The 20,984-nt window shown below is 57.6% G+C and overlaps 3 protein-coding genes across 4 annotated transcripts in view; 2 read left to right on the top strand and 1 right to left on the bottom strand.

Annotated features, from left to right (window-relative positions):
- TEPP (testis, prostate and placenta expressed) overlaps positions 1-5,541 on the top strand; it is a 7,336-nt gene extending 1,795 nt beyond the window's left edge. The window contains exons 3-8 of one of the 2 annotated variants that reach the window (XM_035025105.1): positions 2,729-2,790; positions 3,058-3,232; positions 3,655-3,716; positions 3,940-4,004; positions 4,360-4,392; positions 5,511-5,541. In XM_035025105.1, the coding sequence (XP_034880996.1) occupies positions 2,729-2,790; positions 3,058-3,232; positions 3,655-3,716; positions 3,940-4,004; positions 4,360-4,392; positions 5,511-5,541 (428 nt within the window). Of the gene's footprint in view, positions 1-2,728; positions 2,791-3,057; positions 3,233-3,654; positions 3,726-3,852; positions 4,005-4,359; positions 4,393-5,510 lie in introns of both variants that reach the window. The other variant, XM_035025104.1, reaches the window with a different exon arrangement.
- Positions 5,542-12,048: 6,507 nt separating this feature from the next.
- Positions 12,049-18,197, bottom strand: ZNF319 (zinc finger protein 319). Its single transcript, XM_035025103.1, has 2 exons — positions 17,919-18,197; positions 12,049-15,926 (listed from the first exon to the last, which is right to left on the bottom strand). Exon 2 carries the CDS (start codon positions 15,667-15,669, stop codon positions 13,900-13,902), a length of 1,770 nt encoding a protein of 589 aa, XP_034880994.1. The 5' UTR covers positions 15,670-15,926; positions 17,919-18,197; the 3' UTR covers positions 12,049-13,899.
- A 199-nt stretch (positions 18,198-18,396) lies between these two features.
- The window catches only part of USB1 (U6 snRNA biogenesis phosphodiesterase 1), a 13,391-nt gene continuing 10,803 nt past the window's right edge, over positions 18,397-20,984 (top strand). Inside the window, exons 1-2 of the mRNA XM_035025102.1 lie at positions 18,397-19,108; positions 19,980-20,146. Of these exons, the coding sequence (XP_034880993.1) occupies positions 19,005-19,108; positions 19,980-20,146 (271 nt within the window). The 5' untranslated portion in view covers positions 18,397-19,004. The remainder of the gene's footprint in view (positions 19,109-19,979; positions 20,147-20,984) is intronic.

Raw genomic sequence — 20,984 nt, 5'->3', positions numbered from 1 at the left:
AATGAATGAATGAATGAATGAATGAATGAATGAATGAATGAATGAATACACGTTCATTTCAGCACATGTATTAAGCACTTGCTTTGTGCCTGATGCTGCCCCAGAGGGACGGAATCAGAGAAGATAGCACGTGCAGGGCCCTGGAGGGGAAAAACTGCCCCAGGTGTTGGGGGAACTTGAGGGGTTTGGTTGGGCTGAAGGACAAGGTTGGGGCAGCAGCAGGAGCTGGGGCTGGGGACCAGGGCACTGTTACTAAGCTCAGGGAGCTTTGGAGGCAAAGGGGACCCTCTGAAGACTTGAAGCAGAAAAGAGGTCTGAGATTCTGGGGGTGGGAAGGGGGTGGAGGATGGCTCAGAGGGACCAGAGGTGGATGGGGGCTGGGGGGGGTATGACACTGGGAGGGACCACAGTCTTCAGGAAGGAGTAACAGTGTTTCAGCCACTGGAGAGGGTTTGGGAAGGTATTTAGGAGATGAAGTAACAGGATTTGGTACCAGTGTGGTGAGGGGCAAGAGTGGGAAGTCTGGAATGATACCCAGTTTCCAGCTCAGGTGACAAGTGGGACGAAGGTGTCAGAGATTGCATGGAAATTTCCAGAGGCCCCATGCAGAGCCCTGTAGGGCCTAGATGGGAAATGCCGGAGGTGGGTGGGGAAGAAGTGAGGAGGGAGGCCCCCACACCTGGCCCTCTAAGGGGCAGCCGCCATGGGGCTCCAGCTAACTGCTGCGTGGGCAGGCTCGGCATGTTTCTCCCAATTTCCTGGGTTCTCTTGGAAGCCAGGAATCTAGGTTTTTAGGGACAGCTCTTGATTTAGATATGTATTTTTATTGCAAGCTTATGCCTTTAATAAAAGTAATAGAGTCACAGGTTCAAAATTCAAATGCTGTAACAATGTAGATCTTAACATCTCCCTCTGCCATCCCCCACTTCTACTGACTTACAGGTAACCTGCCAGTTTCCAATGTATCCTTCCACTGTTTACTAATGCAAATACAAACATAAATTCTTTTGCTCCCCAACTTTTTGTTATGAAGATATTCAAACATAGAGAAAAGTTGAAAGGATAATACTATGGACACCCAGTGCCTTCCACCTGCTTCAGTTAATCCATTACCATATTTGATTATTCTCTCTCTAACACACACACAGACACTCACACTCTCTCACACACACTTCAGCAAACAGTTCCCAGTGACACCAACCTCCTATATGACACAATACTATATGATCACATCTAGGAAAGTTAACAATAATTCCATAACATCTACTCTTCAGTCTATATTGAAATGTCCCAAATGACCCCTAAAGATGTCTCAGAGTTTTAAAATCCTTCCAGAACCAGGCTGCAATCTAGGATTGCACATTGTAACTGGTTGCTATGTATCTTGTTTTAGTCTGAAATAGTCCACCCACTTTCCGTTTTCCAATTGGAAAATTTCCAATTTTAATATCGGCTTTTTAGAGTTCAAAATACTTATGTTGTAGATAGTCCTACGTTGTGAATCTGAGTATTTCCTTAAAATGTTGTTTACCTTGATTGTTTTCTGTAAATTAGAAACTAGGTGTAGAGGCTTGGTTAGCCAGATAAAACATTGGGGGCCAGAATCTTGCACAGGGGATGGATGCCATGTTTGCCCTAATGCTTCAGTGGGAGACACGTAATGTCATTATCCTGCTGTGAGGTTTGATGACTTGGTTAAGGTGGTGACCTGAATGTATCTTCTTCTCTGCCTCCAATTGCCTCAGTTTTAGGTGTTAAAGCAAAAGGGAGCATACAGCATATACTCTTGGACACCTTGGAGATTTCGTATGGAGAACTGCGTCTATTTATTTTAAGTAGCTGCCTAGTGAGGACATATTACAGTGTATTTAACCAGTCCTTTAATGACAGACACTTGAGCTGCTCCATCATTCTCTGCACCCAGCAATGCTGAAATGGGCAGATCTTTTACCCACATCATTTCCCAGTTGTACACCTGTAATGTGGGATAAATTCCCAGAAGTAGGACCAGAGGGTCCGAAGGTATGTGTATTTATACTTCTGATAGTTAATGCCAATTGCTTTCCATAGGCTGGAACCAATTAATACCAGCCATATTACAGCAGTGGCCCTGTTTCCAATAACTGCACTAACTTTTGGATTGTTTCCAATCTGATAGGCAAATATTGGCATCTTAATGTAGTTTGAAGATGCATTCATCTTATTGTGAATGAGGCTGAGTATCTTTTCATATGTTTTAGGGACCACCAGCATTCCTTGTGTTTGTGTGTGAATTACCTATGCATACGGCTGGCTCATTCTTCTTGTCTTGATTTCTAGGAACTCTTCAGGGAAATTGCACCTCATCTGTAAAATAAGTGGAAATATTTTTTTCCCATTTGCCCTTTGACTCCTGTCAGTTTTGCCAAGCAGAAGTTTGCTTTTGGTACTCAAAGTCATCAGTCTTCCCTTTATAGCTATCAGATTGTGAATGAATTGATATGGCCTTCCTCACCCTAAGGTTATAAGGGAATTTACATGTTTTCCTCTAGGGTTTTTATGGTTTTGTGTTTTTTACATTGAAATCTTTGATCTACTTGGAGTTTATCCTGTTGTAAAAGTAAAAATCTATTCTATCTTGGGTTTGTTTTAAGTTGTCAAATATTTCCAGGAACTTTTGGAGAAAGGGTTCCTGAGGGGGCCCATGATGGCTGGTGGAGGAGACACCTCTTCTCCCTCTCTTCTTCAGATGACTTTGACAACGCCCACTTCACACTTTTGGGTGTCCCCAACAAACCCCTGCAGTGCTTGGTGAGTGTCCTTTGCTCCTGGCCCCGGGTTTGCTCAGGGGAGAGGGTGTGAAGGTCCTGCCTGCTCCCAGCCCCAAGTACCTCGGGTTCTTCAGCTGCCTGCTTGGGCCCCTGCCCCCTTCCCATCTCCTTTAGGGGGCTTCAGGCTCTCCACCAAGCGCCTGGGTCGGAAGGGCCAAGTTGTCAGGCCCAGGCTACGGGCTGGTCTGGGTCGGCCCCCCAGGCTTCTGCACCTACCACTACGCCCTGACTCACATCACCCTGGCAGGACGTCACGGCGACGGGCCAGAGACTCCGCAACAGGTGCCGCGAGGGAAAGCTGGTACCCATCGTGCCGGGCATCAACCGGGTCGACTGGCCCTGCTTCACACGCGCCATTGAGGACTGGTCCCGCTTCGTGTCTTCCGCCGGCGAGTTCAAGCTGCCCTGCCCGAGCAAGAGGGGTCAGTGTACTGGGCCCGGAGGATGCCCTAGGGCGGGAGAGACCCGGAGCGCCACCTGCGGGCGAGGGGCATGGGGAGGGGGGGCTGCGACAAGGACGGCGGGGAAACCGAGGAGCAGCTGGGGCACTTAGAGCGGGCAGGACCGAGACAGGCTGAGGGACAAAGACGTGGGGCTCGTCTTGGGGAGGGGGCAGGGGCCAGGTCCCGGCCCGAGGGAGCCATTGGGCGGAGGCTGAGCGCGGGGCGGGTTCTGGGACGGGCGGAGCAGAGTCTAGAAGCGGGGCTTGTCCTGGCCGGGCCGGGGGACGGGCTCACCCAACGGGCGTGGGCGTGGTTCGGTCCAGGGGCGGGGCTCAGGTAAGAGCAGGGGCGGGGCTTGTTCGGGGCGGGCTGGGGGCTGGAGAAGGGCGGTCTCTCCGCAGTCGAGAGTTTCAGTGGCTACGCGGTGCGGTACTTGAAGCCGGAGGTGACCCAGAATTGGCGAGTAAGGAGGGCTGCACGCTGACCTGTCCCTGGGGACCAGGGGGTCGGGGAGGAGAAGCTAACACGGGGGTGGGGTGGGGAGAGGTCACCCAGAGCAGGGTTTCCCGGTCCCCAGGACCAAGATCTCTGGCAGAGAGCGCTGTGGCGGGCCGGGGGGGGGGGGGGGGGGTCAGTGGCCCCCCCCCCTCGGCTCACGGATCCCCCATTCCTCTGGCCCGCGCCAGTACTGTCTCAACCAGAACCCCAGCCTGGACCGCTACGGACAGAAGCCCCTGCCTTTCGACTCCTTGTAAGTGACGCCACAGGCCCCAGGACCCCATACCTGGAGGAGGGAGGATGGGGTCTTGGCCGCTTTCCTCCGAGCACCTTTAGTGACTCGTGAAAGTGTGAGACCCGGGAAAACTGCTGGGTTCCAATACACCACAAGGAAATTGCAGTTCCAAACTGAACAGATGTTTAATCAAACGGAGCATCCTGTCCTCCAGTCCCTGGCAACCCCACCTTTCGGAGGGAAGGCATTAGGTGGAACCAGGGTGGAATGTAATCCTTCTGGTGGAATAGCGCCTCCCGAGATGGGAGTGAGGTTCCCCGAGAGGGTCACCCTTCGCCACCTCGGGCTCACCTTCCTCCTCCCTTTTTGGCAGGAACGCCTTCCGACACTTCGGCTCAATCTACAGGTAGGGGAATGACCCCCTCCCGCTCCACAACCGGCCACTCCTCCATGGGGCTGTGTCCTGGCCGCCTCTGGGCTCAGGCGACTCTCAGACCCCTCTCCACCCCGCCTCGAGCCAAGGGATTGGTACCCTCCGGGTGATATCGGGGCCCGATCTGCTTCCCTCCGGAGAGATCCGCGCCAGGAGAAAGCACAGCCTACTGGGAGATGGGGGGAGCAGAGTGCATGTCCCACCCGATTTGGCTCAGACTAGGCCAAAAGGAGGGGGGCTTACCAGGGAGGAGAGCAAGGGCTGATGGAAAGAACCAAGAGTCTGCCTTCCAGGATCCGGAGAGGTGGGAAGGGCTGAGGCTCCTGTTTCCAGCAGGAAGGTGTAAGGTATTCCAGCATCTTCATCTTTGAGCTGTCTCCCAACTACCAGGCCCCCTTTCCTCCACCGCAGCAGTACCACATCCTGGGTGTCCCCCAAAGCACCAGCACAACCAAGCACGCCACACTTTTGCTGGTGCTGTTTCAGGACCTAGGTGATCCTTCCTTCTCTGCCTGGAAAATTCCTCCTCACTCTTGAAAGCCCAGCCTAGATGTCCTATCCTCCTTGGTCTTCCCTGAGGCTCCCTTGAAGCCTCTGCCCTCCAGCTCAAACCCCCCCGGGTTGGTCACCACAGATGCATCCCTATCTGATAGCACATAGACTACTGCGTTATAATTACTGATGGAAAGTTTGCCTTCTCTCACCCACCCTGTCCACACACAGAGGAACGCTTTCTGATATTTTACTATTATATACTATTATATACTATTATATAATGCCTGCCAGGGTAAGTGCACTAAATGTTTGAAAAATGAGTAAAGCACGGCAGGACTGGGGATCAATGAGAAACAAAGATGAGGCAAACTGGAAGGGGGTGATTGAAAGTCAAGCAGAGTCTCTGAAAATATATAATTGAAAGGCAATAGGGAGCCACTGAAGGCTCTTGAGCCATAGAGAGATAGGATGGAAGCTATGTTTTCAGAGCTTTGAGGACAGGAAGTTGGGTTTGGGGGGCAGGCCTACAGAAGGACAGCTTGATTTTCCCCAGGACACCCTGGAAGCCCCTGCCTCAACCCTATTTCTCTCCACAGTCGTGTCAACTATCTGACCCCCTGGCATTAATCTGTGAAAAGGAAGCCGACCCTCAGGCTGCTGGACTCTGGCACCTCAGGTTCTCCAGCAGGACAGGGGGTGTGGTGGCACCACTCATTTCCCTACGAGGTCAGCCTGACTGGAAATAAATCTAGTAATAATAAACCAGGTGTGTGTGTGTGTGTGTGTGTGTGTGTGTTGCAGGGATTGGGAGAGAGGTCAGTACCTCAGGATGCTGTCTTACCTTTACCTGCCCCCTGCCAACTCCTGGAGGACTGGTGGGGGGCTAGAGAAAGATGTTTCGTGACCCCAGGTAAAGAGTCAGGGTCTAAGCCCCAAGGCTCAGCCAGGGGTGAGGTGTAGAGTTAGCCTGGGAACTGGGTTTTCCCTGTGCCCCTGTCCCCTGCTTGCAGCCCAACAACCGGGCCCCCTCCACCTCAGACTTTGAACTTGGGCCCTAAAAAGAAAAGAGGAGGTTCAAAAGGAATTTTAGATACCTCTCTCAGAAGCTTTTACCATACCAGTATACTCTGGGGGCTTCCCTGGGTCTGGCAGGCTCTGGTGGGCTCAAGGCAGCCTCTGGGCGTGGAGCAAGAATCACCTACTCCCTCCACGTAGCTTCAGGACTAGCCCTCACATCTGTCCACCAAACTACATAAAGGAAAGCATGATGTCCTGGGGATAGCCATGGGCTCTCGTGGGCCAGGTCCGGAATAACCGCACTCAAAGGGCTAAGGAAGAGTGTCTCTGGCATGGTTAGGGAGAGCCAGGATCAATGCACAGCTCCCTTCCAGATAGCCCACCCGCATCCCACTTGTGGGCAGTCTGCAAGGACAGATCCCAACCGGGATAAATAGCCACCAAGCTCTAAGACTATCTGAACAAGAGCCCTACGGCTAGGGTCTGGAGCCTCAGGGATCCTTGAAACTTCTGAAACCATGAGCAAAACTGTATGTGCCCCCACATATACATTTTCCCATGGAGAGACCCCTTGTTTTCATCTGATTCTCAGGAGAGTCAGTGCCCAGAAAGGTTAGGAAACCCTGACTACACCCTCCCCATCCCCTTCCACTAATAATTACTAAGCACCTACTGCACACAAGCTAGGTCTCAGGTGGAAGGGATTTAAAGAATAATACCAGGCTCTTATTTCTGGACTCTATGTTACACTATGCAGAACACACTGTCATGTGACTTATTATCTCCTCCATGCCTCAAATCCCATAAACACTCGGAAAAGTGACCAGAACGAATGCTATCCTATATCACAGATGGGAAAACTGAGGCCCAGATCAGGAAGTAGTTCACTTCGGCCACACCCAGAACTCAGGACTCAAAGCAAGTCCCAGCACTCGACACAGTGTTCACATACAGTTTGCGCTCAATGTCGTAGAATAAATTATTTCCCAGAATGGGAGGTCTTTTGTTCAATCTTGGGTAAAAAACAAGGAGACAGCTTTGTCATTGTCATCTGATAATGCAGACAGAGCCTGCCTTACAGACTCTAGGCTGACTTTAATTTCTTTTAGGGGTGGAGGTGATGGTTACTATCCTAATACGGAGGTGAGGGACCATGGTGTCTGTCTGTCTGTCCTCAAGGGTGGGGTTCTGCTGACAACAGAGCAGGAGCATGGGGAGGAGCAGACGGGGAGTGGTAAACAGATCACGGAGCCCCTTCTTCCTTGGGGCCTATCGAGAAGGTACCCAGCTTCCTGCCATTTCATGCAGGAAGAAACCCTTTCCTCCAAGCCCAGCGGGCAGTCCACCTGGCTTGAACCTCAGGAAGCCCCTGGCAGAACCTCTTGGGGTGTCAGAGCCACATTCTGCAAACTTGAGTGCCTCCCCCAACATGACAGCTCAGAGAAGGGATAGATCTGCCCAAGGCTCCCATCACAGCAGGGATGCTGGAGTCCTGGCCTGTGTGGGCCTGGGACAGCCAGAGAGCATGCTTCAATGTACCAGAGGGAATCAAGTGCCTGGGGCTTTTTTCCTGGCCCTGCTACCTTGACACCGAATGACTGGGCAAGGCCCTCCGGGAATTTGGCCCAGGGGACATTTGAGGCTTACCCGGCCCCATGCTGGGTGCAGGAAGGACACAGACCAGAAGCCCTCCCTGCCTGGGAGGTGCTCCCAGGACAGGAGGAGGAAGGCAGGCCCAGCTGATTCAAACTTGAAAGCAGAAGGTGAGAATGTGGGCACACCTAGACCACGTTCCTCGAGCCCAAGACGCTGAAAGGTATGGTAACCCACACCAGCAATGTAATTAGGTTCTTGCTCACCAATTGTACACTGAATCCTGATTCCATAGACCTAAAAATGTGTGTCCAAGAATAAAGGAAATGCAGAGTGGATGAGCATTAACAAGCCTGATTCAGTATGTACCTTCTTTTTTTCTTTATTAATTAATTTATTTTTAATTAATCTCTACACCCAAAACGGGGCTGGAACTCAGGACCCCAAGATCAAGAGTCCCATGCTCTTCCGACTGAGACAGCCAGGCACCCTACCACTTTCTATTTTTTAAGCGCAAGATAATGTATTAACCACCTTGCAGACACCATGAGGTGGGTCATTTTAGGCCCATTTTATGGGTGATGAAATGGAGGTTAAGTGCCTGGCCCAAGGTCACACTGCTGGTGATTGGCAGAGCTGGGAATTGAAGCCAGCCTACCTGACCTTGAGCTTGCGTAGCCACCACATTCCACTGCCTTCCCGCTATGAGAGAGATACAAGCCAAGAGTGGGGAGGAAACCAGAGGGGGCTTCCTGGGGGTGGGGACATCTGATAATCCCACCCAGAGGCCAAGAGATGGGAAGAAGCCCCACTCCCACCTAGCCTGGGCCACTGTCTCCTGGCCTCAAAGTCCCCTCAGCCTCAGGGGAGGACTCTTTACTCATCATAAATAGATCATTAGAAATCCTCCCTATGGCCACTACCTTGGGGACAGTCCAGCCTCCATGGCCTCACCCACAGGTCTTCCTGGTCAGTGCCCCAATCCACATCCCTGGCCCTGGGCCTCAATGCATTGCCCCACACAAACCTCCCCACCAGCCTCCCTGCTGTTCTGAACACCCAGGCTCTTGTCTGCCTCCTCACCTTTGTTCAAAGCCTTCCTCCCACCTGAAATGCCTTTCCCATCACTTCCAACCCAAATCCCACCATTTCTCCCAGGCAGACCTCTCTCAAGGGCTCCCTCCCCCCGGCCCCCCAATCTTCCCCGATACTACAGAACAAACTCCTAGCCTCTGGCCCACAGCTGGCTCTAAGGAAATACTGCACTTGGAGGCTCCCTTTACCTCTCTGAGTGAACACAGGGGCTCAGGAATGGGGCCTGGGGCCGCGAAGAACCCACACACAGATCTAGACTAAATGAAACAACTACTACAAAGTAACAGTTGTGTTCATGACAAAGTAACACACCAAATACATCCTCACCCAGGGCCTGGGACTGGCAACAGGGATGGATCAGGGGTGAGGTGAGGGTCAGGGAGGACTCACATGTAATCTTTTGTGCTAAAAATCAGAAGCTTTGACATTTCTGACCTTACCTTTTGATACATGAAAACCTCAAACCTCTCTCCTCTGAAGTTTTAGCTGCATGCCCCGCAGCACCAGCTCCTGGATGAACAAAGGCAGGAATGCAGACCTAGGTTGGGGAAACACACACAGGCAAGAGGGAGACCCCCGCGGGCACCCCCTATTCCCACCCCTCCTGTTGACCTCCTTTTCAGGGACCTGAGGAGGACTGGGCATTCCGGGCCTGGAATCTTTGTACATTTGTGACAATCAATAGCAGCCAAGGCTTTTCCTGGAGGCATGACCTTCAAGGAACAAAGAAATCCCCCGTTTGAGGATGGGATGTGGAGCTTATCACAGGCCAGCCTGGCCCAGCCTGGGAGGCCCCGGGCCAACGTCCAAGGCCAGAGCAGCCCGCGGGCCTGACTGACGCCTGCTCTGGAGGAGGGAATGAGGTAGGGAGGCGGGAGGTCAGGATGGAGGACTGGAGACAGATAGAAAACTTCCACAAAGGCGTCTGAGGAGGTCTAGGCTCTTCCTGGAGCCGCCTCTGCACAGATGGGGAGACAGAGCCTGGCGGCTTTAATCCCTCAATGAGTAGAGGGCCCACCGGAGGGCTAGCCGCCCCCTCTGCCAGCTGGTGAAAGGCTTTCCTGTCCCCTGGCTGGACCGGGTGCCGGCACCGGGCCCAGCCATTGTGCCCAGCTTCCTGGCCCGCAAAGAGTGGGTTGGAACCAGAGCCCCAGGCCTCAGCGGCTGGAGCTGGGGGCCTGGGACGTTCAGAGCCCAGGGCTGACCCATCCCCTCTGTCTGTTCCCCACCAGGCCAGCCTCCCCGATTCCAGGCCTCCTTCACCACCAAATGCGTGGCCTTGGGCAGCCCCAGGACTTCTCAAGCGTCAGCCCGAAGGGAATACTCATGTCTGCCCTGCCCTGCCCTCTTGGTAGGAGGCTCTGACCAGCAGGCAGAGGGGACAGGGCTTATGAATGGGGTGTCGGGGCGGGGGCGGGGAGAGCCCCAACATTCAGAGGGAAGCGTTAGGGCAGCCCCCTCCGGCCTCTGACCTCCGACTGTTCTGCTCTCCCGAGTGGCCACAACATGCCCAACCCTCCACAAAGGCCACTGCACTGCGCCCTCACCCTCCCGAATTACCAGCTCTGAAGCGAGAGGCTTCTGTCCGCCTCTGTCTCTTGATCCTCCCCAGCTCTGGCTGTCGTCCCGATGTCACAGCTCACCCCAAGGTACCACCTTCTTCCTACGTGTCAGTGGTTGGGGCAAAGCGCATGATTCCCCAGACCGAAGGAGGTAGTATTAGTTTACGCCCCGCATCACAGTGTCCCAGGTCCCCTGGTGAAAATGCTCTGCTCTACGAGGGGGAGACTCACATCAGCCGTGGGACGCAGGAGGTTGTGGGGGCTCCTGGGCAGGTGGGTGGGCGGTGTGGTCAGCTGCTCAAGCCTGTCTGCGCCGTTTCTGTTGCTTACAGCTGAAGCCAGACTGACACAGGAAGACTGCAGGCTGGAAGCCAGCAGAGGCAGGGAGAGGAAGAGGACAGAGGTTGATCCTGTCACCCTCCCAGAATCAGAGTGTCAGGTCTCTAAGGGCCCTTAGAGATCAGGGTCAAGAGCTCTGCTTCAGATGGGGAACTGAGGCCCCCAAGAGGGGCAGATAACAAGTGCCTGGGGTCACTTTTTATTAAAAGGCTAGGACTTAAACCTGAACATCCAGGCTCCACTCACTGCCCTGGTTTGGGCGCAGGCTGGAGCCCAGAGGCAGAGGGCCGGAGGGGGGCCGGGGTAGCTTTGTAAGAAGAGGATGGAGACAGAGCAAGAGCATGTCGCTGTAGGCTCCGTGTGAGCTCAGCCCCGTCGGGGCTCCTCCTGCCCACGCACACGAAGACCATCCAACATTCAGGAAGGGCAACCTGAAGCTATAAAGCACCAAACACATGCCAGTGCTTTCCAGGAGTCTCTGCAAGGTGTGTGGGTTTTGCCTAAGGTCACTCAGCTAGCAAGGAAGGCAGAATCGAAGCCTGGCACGGACACGAGGGGCCCTGGGCGTCCTCCGGCTCACAAATGGACACCTGCAGGAAGGGACCACACGGCTCCTCAAGGGAGGACCTCCCAGGGGCACACACAGAGGAAGTAAGGGGTGTGGGGTCTGGGTCACCTCTGGGGTCCTCCTTAGCCTTTCCACTAGCTGTCTGCCCCCAGTTTTGAGCCCCCCTGTGGCATGGGCAGCTCCTTGTCCTCTTGACTTTCTACTCTCCCCACCCCCACCTCCGGGGCAAGGTGCTGACCACCCTCCCCTAGCCTGGGGAGGCTGTTTCTCCCTCTCTCCCCACCTCCACCCCTGCCTTTGAGAAAATGGAAGGAGCCTGAGTCACAGCTGGCCCACTGGGGGCCTGAGGCAGGGAACAGAAAGGTGGGTTGGAAGGCCAAGGAGGGAGGCAGCTGGCTGGACACGCAGATGGATGGCCACAGGATGGGGTGAGTACAAGTGGGCTGAGAGCAGGCAGCCCTCTGCGGCAGGGCACCTGGCTGGGGCCACTGCTGCTTCAGGCAAGCCCTGGTTTCCCACGGGGGCGGAGCAAGCACTCATGCTTACCAGGCCGGGCTCCCAGGGCTTCTTACCATCCACAAGCTGCGTGTCCCTCCCAGCCCAGCTCCCTCCGCCGGGGCTGCAGTTAGACCTCCAGCAGGTCAGGAGGCCGCAAGCCTATCCCTTAGGGCCCCGAGGACTGTCAGCACCTTCACAGCTCTCCCCCCAAGCCCAGGGCCTCCATATGGGACGTCATGAATCCTCACAGCAACTAAGCAAGGCAAGGGAGGCAACGGAGTCCCAAAGAGGTTGAGTGACTTGCCCAAAGTCACATGACCAGAACATTCAAAACTCAGGATTTGAACCCAGCCTCATGTCCCAATCCCAAGCCTGCCACCCGAGCCTGCACCCCTCTGTCTCTCTCTCCATGCCCCATCATCCCCCAGGGGAAGAATGACCAGAACAAGCAGAGCTTTGGTCTGTGATGGTCAATGTCTTTACTTCTAAAGCATACATTGGACTCACTATATATTAACATCAAAAGGGGCTATCTAAAATGGAGTCATTCTTTTTAAAAATCCAAATTTTCACATTTTTATATAAGATCCAAAATGATGTGAAATTAAACTATACAATGTTATGAACAGTATAACAACTGCTTTTAGAAAGCAAAAGGAAAGGGAAAATTTTGCAGTTGGGCCTGTTGTCGGCCTGGGTTCCATGTCTTTTGAGGCATTGTGACTGAGAGCCAGCACCGAGGGGAAGGACCGGCCCCTCTCTGCAGGCACAGGAAGGGAGCCTGGTCCCATAGAGGAGGCGGATGTGGGCTGTTCAGCCTTCTCAAGGTGGGAGCGAGACAAGGCGGGCCTCCCTGCTCCTCTGGGCCCTTGGTGCAAGCACTGATTAAAGTCTTTCCAGACCCATGCCCAAGGAGGGCTGGAAGAGGGCAGGGCAGGGACACAGCTGGGTTCACAAGAATCATTTTGATAATAAAGGTCCTTCAGGCTTCCCCAGGAGGGCCCCCACTGGCCAGTGATCTCAGTCAACTCCAGGCACCTACCAGCTCCCTTAACAACCCTCCGCCCTGGCCTGCTCCCTATTGCCCTGGACACCCTTGACTCCATGAGCCCCGGTGGGCAGGCAGAGACCTACAGGGACCCCGGGGGGACCCCAGAATCTCTGGCCTTGGAAGTCACTGGATAATGTCCAGGGCATCTTGGCAGCACAAGACCCCCGGGGTCCAGGCCAGGAGCCAGACCGACGGGGAAGGTTCCCAGGGGCTGGGAGAGCACTGTGGAGTCAGAGTCCTTTCACACCCCCACCCCCACCCTGGGTGCCAGGCACGGTCTTGGCCCTGAAGGAGAGCTGGCGCAAGCCGTTTGGAGCCATGCCCTTGACACTTTGGTTCACACGTTCAAGGGGGAGGACACTGGTAAGACCGTGGACTTGGCCCTGCTTCCTCCCAGGCACCAAGGTGGTCTAACAGTCCCCTTCTTTCTCATCAGTAGTTCCGTCTGGCCGAGAACACATTCCCCAGAGCTTGGAACCATGCTGCAAAGGTAGGAGGGGCACTTTCCGAACAGCAGGATTGGGCCTCAGAACAAAAGCCGCCTTTCCTCCCTTCCCTGTGGAGGGCACTGTCCCTGGCTGAGTGTGTCACGGGAGAGCTTCTCTGCCTCCTCCCTTCTAGCGGGGCCGATTCTCTGCAGGCACACCCAGCTCACAGATGTGCAGCCGTCCTGCATGTCTCCCTGGGGGAAGCCGGGAGGCCACACCGCCCCCACCTGGAGCAGACAGAGAGGCCTGCGGCTCAGGCTCACCGGCTGCCCTCCTGGTCCCCAGGACTACATCACAAAGCTGGCCTGCTCCCTCAAACGGCGACCTGAAGGAAGATGCCCTACATCCAGCCCACCTGTGGGATCCAGCCCTTCTCCCAGGCCCGACCATGACCATCCTCTTTCCTAACCTATCTGGTTTCTAATTAGGCTGAAAAGCTTGGGAAGGTAGGGCTGGCAACAATCCCTCCTTGGGGTCGAGGGAGGCCACTTGACTTCCAGCCTGGTTCCGGGCCCCCAGAGACAAGGGAGGCTGATGGCTCTCAAGTAAAGGAATCCTGTAATGGGAAAGAGGTTTGTGGGATCAGGGCCGGCCACAGCGATCCGGCTCCCCCCACCCCCTCCCTCCAGGCCGGTATGGGGAGCGCCAGGCACCCCCAGCCCCACCCCGCGGCCGCCCCGGCGCCCTCGGTCCTCAGACCGCCCAGCCGGGCGGGGGAGGGTCCGGTGGGGACCGCTCGGAGGCGCGCACTCAGGGCCGCACTGAGGGCGGCACTCAGGGCAGGCAGGCGGCCACCTGGTAGGCGCCCTCGGTGGCGGCCGCGGCGGCGCTGTGCTGGGCGCTGTGCTCCTGCAGCAGGGCCACGTCCAGGAAGCGCTCGCCGCACCACACGCACTTGAACTGCTGCTCGCGGGCGTGCACGCCCTGGTGCTTGTTGAGATGCTCGCGCTGCTTGAAGGCCTTGTCACAGCTGGGGCACTTGTAGGGCTTCTCGCCCGTGTGCACCCGCCGGTGCCGCTGCAGGTCTGACGCGTACTTGAAGCGCTTCTCGCAGTCCGGGCACTTGAGCGGCTTCTCGCGCGCCGGGTCGCAGCGGTGCTGCACGAACTCCGAGGACGAGAAGAAGCGGCGCTCACACAGGGTGCAGCGCAGAGGCTTCTCGGCGGCCGAGCAGTGCGCCAGCTGGTGCTTCTGCAGGGCCGACGCCCGCTTGTAGGCCTTGGTGCACACGGGGCACTTGAAGGGCCGCTCGGCCGCGCCGGGCAGGCACTTGTGCCGCAGCAGCTCGGCCGACTGGTCGAAGCCCTTCTGGCACACGGGGCACTTGAAGAGGGTCTCGAGGGTGTGCACGTGCTGGTGGTAGAGCAGGTGGCTGGGCTGCCCGAAGCCCTTCTCGCAGAGGCCGCACTTGAAGGGCTCCTCGGGCTTGTGCGTGCGCCGGTGCCGCATGAGCGCGTACTGCTGCTTGAAGCCCATGGGGCACAGGTCGCACTTGAAGGGCCGCTCGGCGCTGTGCGTGCGCTCGTGCTGCCGCAGGTCCGACGGGCGCTTGAAGGCCTTCTGGCACTCGCCGCAGCGGAACGGCCGCTCCCCGCTCGGCGTGCACGGGTGCTGCAGCAGCTCCGAGGACTCCTTGAAGTGCAGCTCGCACACGTTGCAGCGGAACAGGTGGTGCTCGCCCGAGTGCGCGTACATGTGGCGCACCAGGTGCGAGCGGTGCTTGAAGGTCTTCTCGCAGACCGCGCACTTGTACGGCCGCTCGGAGCTGTGCGTGCGCTTGTGGTGCACCAGGTGCGAGGACTGGCTGAAGCTCTTGTCACACAGCGTGCACTTGTACGGCTTCTCCCCGGTGTGGATGCGCTCGTGCCGCGACAGCTCCGACAGGTGCTTGAAGGGCTTCTGGCAGATGGGGCAGCTGTACGGCTTGTCTGCCTGCTCCGCGGGGGCCACGGCCGGCGGCGGCGGCGGGGGCGGCGGCGGCGGCGGCGGCGCGGGGGCCGGGGGCAGGGAGGTGGCCGCAGCGGCGGTGGCTGCCGGCTCGGCCGCCTCGGCCGGCTTGTAGGTCTTCTCGCAAATGGAGCATTTCACCAGGCCGCTGGCGCCGCTGTGCGCGCTGTGGTGCTGCGCCAGCGAGGTGAGCAGCGAGAAGCCCATCTTGCAGACGCCGCAGACGAAAGGCTTCTGTTCGGCCTGCACACACTGGTGTTCCAGCAGGTCTGTGGCCTGATGGAAGATCTTGAGACACTGCGTGCACTGGAAGGAGCGGTCGTGGCCCGCCAGGCACTGGTGCTCGTGCGGGCTGGACAGGTGCGCCAGGTCGTGACCACACACGCCGCACTTGGGGCCCGGCTCGCCGGCCGCCGGCAGGGGCGCGTGCTGCGGGGGCTGGAGGCCCGGGTCCGGCTGCAGGAGGATGCCGTAGACGGCACAGCCCAGGGGGTTCTCAGCCGAGCCCGGGGGCAGCGCGTGCTCGGCCAGGGCGGGTGGTGGCTCGGCGTGGTGCTGGGGCTGCGTCTGCGGGGGCTGCTGCCAGCTTTCTGACATGCTTGGGAAGACGAAACAGGGCTTGGAGAGTAAGGGCTTCAGTTTCCCGCCGAAGGTGATCCAGCCCAGAGAGAGAAGCTGCCCAGGATCAGGGATGGGCAAAAACCTCAGAGGAGGCACACAAGGGGGACTGGTCAGACGGCCGGCGGCATTAACCAAGACGGACTGCCAGGCTCTGCCTACGGGACGCGGGGCTCTCGAGGGCAGGGTGCCGGGGGGCGAGGCCAGAGGGGCTCTGCCTTCCCCGATGACTGGTTCTGGAGGGAAGAGAAAAAGGGTCAGCTTGACGCCGAGATCCGCGGCTGGTCCCTGGGCCCCTCTCCCCGTTCGGTGCACACTCGCCACACTGCTGCCACATCAGGGAAGAGAGAGGGGTTCAGGGCTGGAAGACCCGCTCTCTTCACACATGACCAAAGAAGTCTGCTGGCGGCTCAGCCCCTCCAGCAAAGAGAGCCTCCGGGCTCCCCAGCCTACCGCCAGCCCTCTGTAGCCAGCTGTCTCACAGATAAGGGTCTGGGGTGATCTGCGCATAATACAAAGAAGTCATAAATTCTGCTCATGCTCCAAAGGAAGAGGGAGGCCCATGGCGTCCAAACCGATTTCAGCAGCGTAACTTTTTTTGTAAACAAAATTCTTACTTGGAAGCCCAATATGTTATTAGATAAAAGCAGAGAGGCACTGGTGGAGGACGCCCCGAGGCCTTCGAGCTCTTTTCCCCTGGCTGCCCTGAATCTCAACCCAGGACATCCCTGCTCAGGGTAACAGCCTGCTGAGACCGAGAACCAGGCCTCCCAGACCTGAGGGTCCAAGAGCAAACGGCCTCAGGCAGCCAATATTTAAAACAACTACAGGAACCGAGGACCATCTCAAAAAACTGATTTTGTGAGGGGCTGACCCACATCCCTGTCAACTATCCCCTAGGCCCTCTATCCTGACCACGTGCCTGTTCTTCCTCCACCCAACAGTTAGAGACCTGAGCCAATATATGATGGGGTAACGATGATAGGTCCATAGACCCACCCAGCCTGGAGGGCTCCAGAGCAGAACATCCCCGCTCTAGTTATCTCCCAGAGCACCCAAAACTCCTAAATCCTCTGAATCTGACAGTGCCAAGGCCCGCAGGAAAAAGTGGGCAATCGGGAGTTTGCCTCGGCAATGTGGGAAGTAGCATGCTAAGCACAGAGCATTTCTCCTCTTCCCAGGACAACCTGGAAAAGACAACCTTTCCAGAGGCAACCCCATTCCCTTGCTCCAAGTCTCTAACATTTTGGGTAATCCATGGAAGGGAAAGACCACCCAGCCCAGGCAAATCTCTAACTCACCACTTTGTGGCAGCAGAAGGTAATGAGAGCGAGAGGGAGGAACTTTTAGAATTACATGCAACCCACTTTCAGGTTTCCAGCTCCTCTGCCTCAAACATTGAAAAGTTTCTAAGTTTTCTCCTGAGGGAAAGAGGAGAAAAAAAGGGGATGCCTTCACAGGCCAGCCCTGCCTCTAACTGTTCTGCCAAAGAAACCTAAGAGTCAGGTGAAAAACTGTCACCCACAGCATCTTCCGGGTAGGAAAGAAGGAAAGGAGCCGCTGCTCGTGGTGGACGCAGCAGGTTGCATGAACAAGCAGGTAGGAAGCCTCCCCAGGAAAGAGGGAAGAGGGGCTACTCTGAGCGCAGTCTAGGTCCGGATGAGCCAACCCAGATGAATTTTTTTTTTTTTTCCGGCATGAATGGCTGCCAGAACCAGGGTCCCGCATCCTGGGCCCCCAGCTCAGCTGCCCACCCCTGCCCACTTCCAGGAAGGTGCGACCCGGAGGCCTCTCTGATCATTCCGCAAAGAGGACAGACTAGGGTAACGGAGGCAAAGGGAGGCCCCCACCTGCGCCCCACGCCAGCCCTTCCTCCTCCCTGGGAACCCGAATGAAAGGCGATCACCTCCCCGCCGGCACTGCCCGCCAGCCCGGCTGGGCTGCCTCCTGTCAGCCCTCACCAGGAACGGCCAGGCCGCTACGGGCCAGAGCGCCGGCCCCGCGGGCGACTGGGCCCGAGGAAGGCCCCAGGGCCGCAGGCTGGGCCCGGTTAGTAGCTACGCGCCCCGGCTGGCCTGGGGCCGCCCCAGAGCTCAGGAGGCCGCCGGGTCGGGCGGGAGGTGGAAGGGGGGGGAGGTGGTGGTGGTGGCGGGCGGGCCGGCTGGGGAAGGGGTGCGGCGGGCGCGGGAGTGGCCCCCAGACGCAGCCCCGGGCGCCCCGCCGCTCACCTGCTCCAGGCCGCCCGCGGGGTCAGGCGCGGGGCGAGTGGCGACCGGCTGCTCTCTCGGCCGCCCCTTTATTCCGGCTCCGGCGGCGGCGGCGCGGCCTACGCGCACTGCCAATCCCCGGCCTCGAGTAGCGGCGGCGGCCGGCCCGGGGGCGGGGAACGGGCTAGCGGCGGCCGGAACCGAGGAAGCGACGTGCGTGGCCGGGATAGCGGGGCCAGGGCGGCGGAGCGCCGGGAGGGCGGGCGGACGGACCGACGGCCTTGCAGAGACCGGCGGACAGGCGGGCGGCGCGGGGGCCAGGGAGGCGGGGCCGGGGGAGGAGCGGCAGCCGGGGCGGCGGCGGCTGCGGGAGGAGCGGGCGGCACGGAGCGAGGCCGCCCCCTGCCGGGGACCCCGCGGCCGGGCCGGGTCGGACAGTCGGGCGTGCGGGGTGGCTCTCCAGTTGCCTGACCTGCACGCCTCAGCGGACCCAGGGAGGGCGCCCGGCTTCCGACCAACCTGCTCGGCCTTGGGGGAGGGGGCTCCCGCGACCCGACCTGCGACCCGACGCCCGCGCTTGAGAGGAGGGGCCTCCTAGACCCTCTGATCTTCTGGAACTGACCCGCTTCTGACTGCTCAGCTTGCTCTTAGGAGACGGGCCCCTGGAGCTCGGGCTCTGGACCGGCTTGAGGAGGGGGCTCCCGGACCTCTGATCCCGTCCGGGCCTCGAGGGCAGGGATCTCCGCTGGGTCTAGGGCGCTGACCGCTGACCCAGGGACCGTCCGTGGCTAGGAGGTCTGGTCTCGGATGGATGCTGACAGAGGAGGGAACAGAGAGGTCAGGGCCCAGAGCGATCTGTGAAATGGGCACACAGAGGCTAGGGGTGGGATTCCGGGAGGCTCCAGGTAGCCGTCAAGGCGCTGCGAGCTGGCAGGCAGCGTGGTCTGGGCGTAGAGTCCCGCCCGAGTCCGGCGGGGCCCCGCCCCTTCAGGCCCCGCCCCGAGGCGGTGCTTCTCCGGGCCCCGCCCCCGGGAGGGCACTTCCGGCACGGCGGAATTCCGGGTGCGATCGCTCGCGGATACCGACTGCAGTCGTGGAGGAGGCCCCATGAGTGCGGCGCCCCTGGTGGGCTACAGCAGCAGCGGCTCGGAGGATGAGGCTGAGGCCGAGGCCGGGGCCCAGGCGCGGCCGGGGACTGGAGGCTGCCGGCGGTAAGGAGCGAGGAGATCTTTCTGGGGAGGGTGCTGGTTCGCGCGACACCCCGACGGGACCCGAGCGTCTGGGGGGAAAGGGGCGATGGTGCGGAGCGGCTCTCCAGGGAAGGAAGAGGGGCACAACGGAAAAGGAGGGTCCGGAGGACAGCCCTGGACACAGCCCCCGAGTGCCCCCACCTGGCTAGGCCAAGGTTAGGAGGCAGGAAACGTGGGCTCGGGTCCAGCCTCCAGCGCTGGCCGCCGCCGGGATCTCCTGGCGCGCACCACAGCACCACCCTAGGTCTGTTTCCACATACGGAGAGTGTTTTCATCCATCCAGTAAATGCTCATGGAAGCACCCGCTCTGCGCCAGGCTGGGACACTCGGCAATGAACGAAACGGTCGAAGTCTCACTTCGTGGAGCTTCGGTTCTCAAGTGCCACCCCTGGTGCTTTGAAGAGTGCCTTTCAAGCAGTAGTATCTCTGCTGATCTCACAACAAGCTCCGTCAGGTAGAAGTACACTTTACAGATGAGGAGCCTGAGGCCCACAGCGTACACATGACCTGCTCAAGACCCCAAAGCTAGGAAGCACTACTCCAGTTCAGGCTTGTCCACTGTTCAGGGAATGTGACCTCTGAACCACACGCTGCTGCCTGCCCAGTTGTTTCCCATGCTCCCAGCTAAAGTCGGCCTCCTAGGGCTGGGGGGAGACCCCAGTGAGACAGTACTGGGGAAAGAGCTTTGTGGTTATCTAAAAGCTGCTTCCAGCCCCTGGTGGGAAATTGATGTGCACAGTCACCCTGGATAAGGGGTTACGACTTTTGCTGTGGGTGCAGAGGTGGAGAATGCCAGGAGGCTAAGTGTGCTCGTTTCCTTTCTCTCTTGCAGTGCCCAGAGCCCCCTTCCCAGCCAGCGGTTGCCGGTACCCGACAGTGTGCTGCACATGTTCCTAGACACCGAGGAGGAGCCCGAGGATGACCGGGAAAAACATGGGGGCCGGGTGCGCACCTTCCCCCACGAACGGGGCAACTGGGCCACGCACGTCTATGTGCCATGTGAGTAACGTGTAAAGGGCGAGTGACTGAGACTGATAGGTGCCTCTTGATGGGAGGAAGCTGGCCCCAACCAGGAGGAACAAGCCAGAAACCTCTGACATGGATGGTAGGAGAGAGATGGACTTAGCAGCGACAGAATGAGTTTCAAGAATTGGGGAGTTTTTCTGTAAACCTGTTTTCAAAAAGTTTCGAGGGCGCCTGGGTGGCTCAGATGGTTAAGCGGCTGCCTTCGACTCAGGTCATGATCCCAGGGTCCTGGGATCGAGTCCCGCATCGGGCTCCCTGCTCCTTGGGAGCCTGCTTCTCCCTCTGCCTTTCTCTCTCGCTCTGTCTCTCATGAATTAAAAAAAAAAAAAACTTTAAAAAAAAAAAGTTTCGAATTCGTTGCCTGAAATATTTTTTAATTAACCCTGGGTATAATGTTTTCCCACTCATGAGGAGGTGACCAAGGGAGAGTCTAGGGCAGTGTCAAGGCCATCCCGGAGTGTGGCTGCAGCTGGCAATTTATTCCTGAGAGGGCCCTGGATGTGCTGGGGCAGGTCCCCCTCCCGCCCCCACCAGCCCCCATGAGTAAGTGGCAGGCAAAAAATGCCCAGGCATCAGAGTCAGACCTCACTTCACTAGCCAGTACTCTGGGCACCCTTTAGTAAGTTACTGGACTTCCCAGAGCTTCAGTTTCCTTATCTCTAAAACGGGGATTATAGAAATCCCTATCTCCTAGGACTGTTGTGAAGATTAAATCAGATCATTTATGTCAGGCTCTTAACACAATACACAGAGTAGGTGGTGGCTCTTAGTATTTTGTGTTCGATCAGGTCAACTCTTAGAGCCTCCATTC

The sequence above is a fragment of the Mirounga leonina genome, unplaced genomic scaffold (assembly GCF_011800145.1).
Source record: "Mirounga leonina isolate KUSES-001 unplaced genomic scaffold, KU_Mleo_1.0 Mir_180, whole genome shotgun sequence".
Lineage (NCBI taxonomy): Eukaryota > Metazoa > Chordata > Mammalia > Carnivora > Phocidae > Mirounga > Mirounga leonina.
This window is presented reverse-complemented; position numbering and strand designations above follow the sequence as displayed.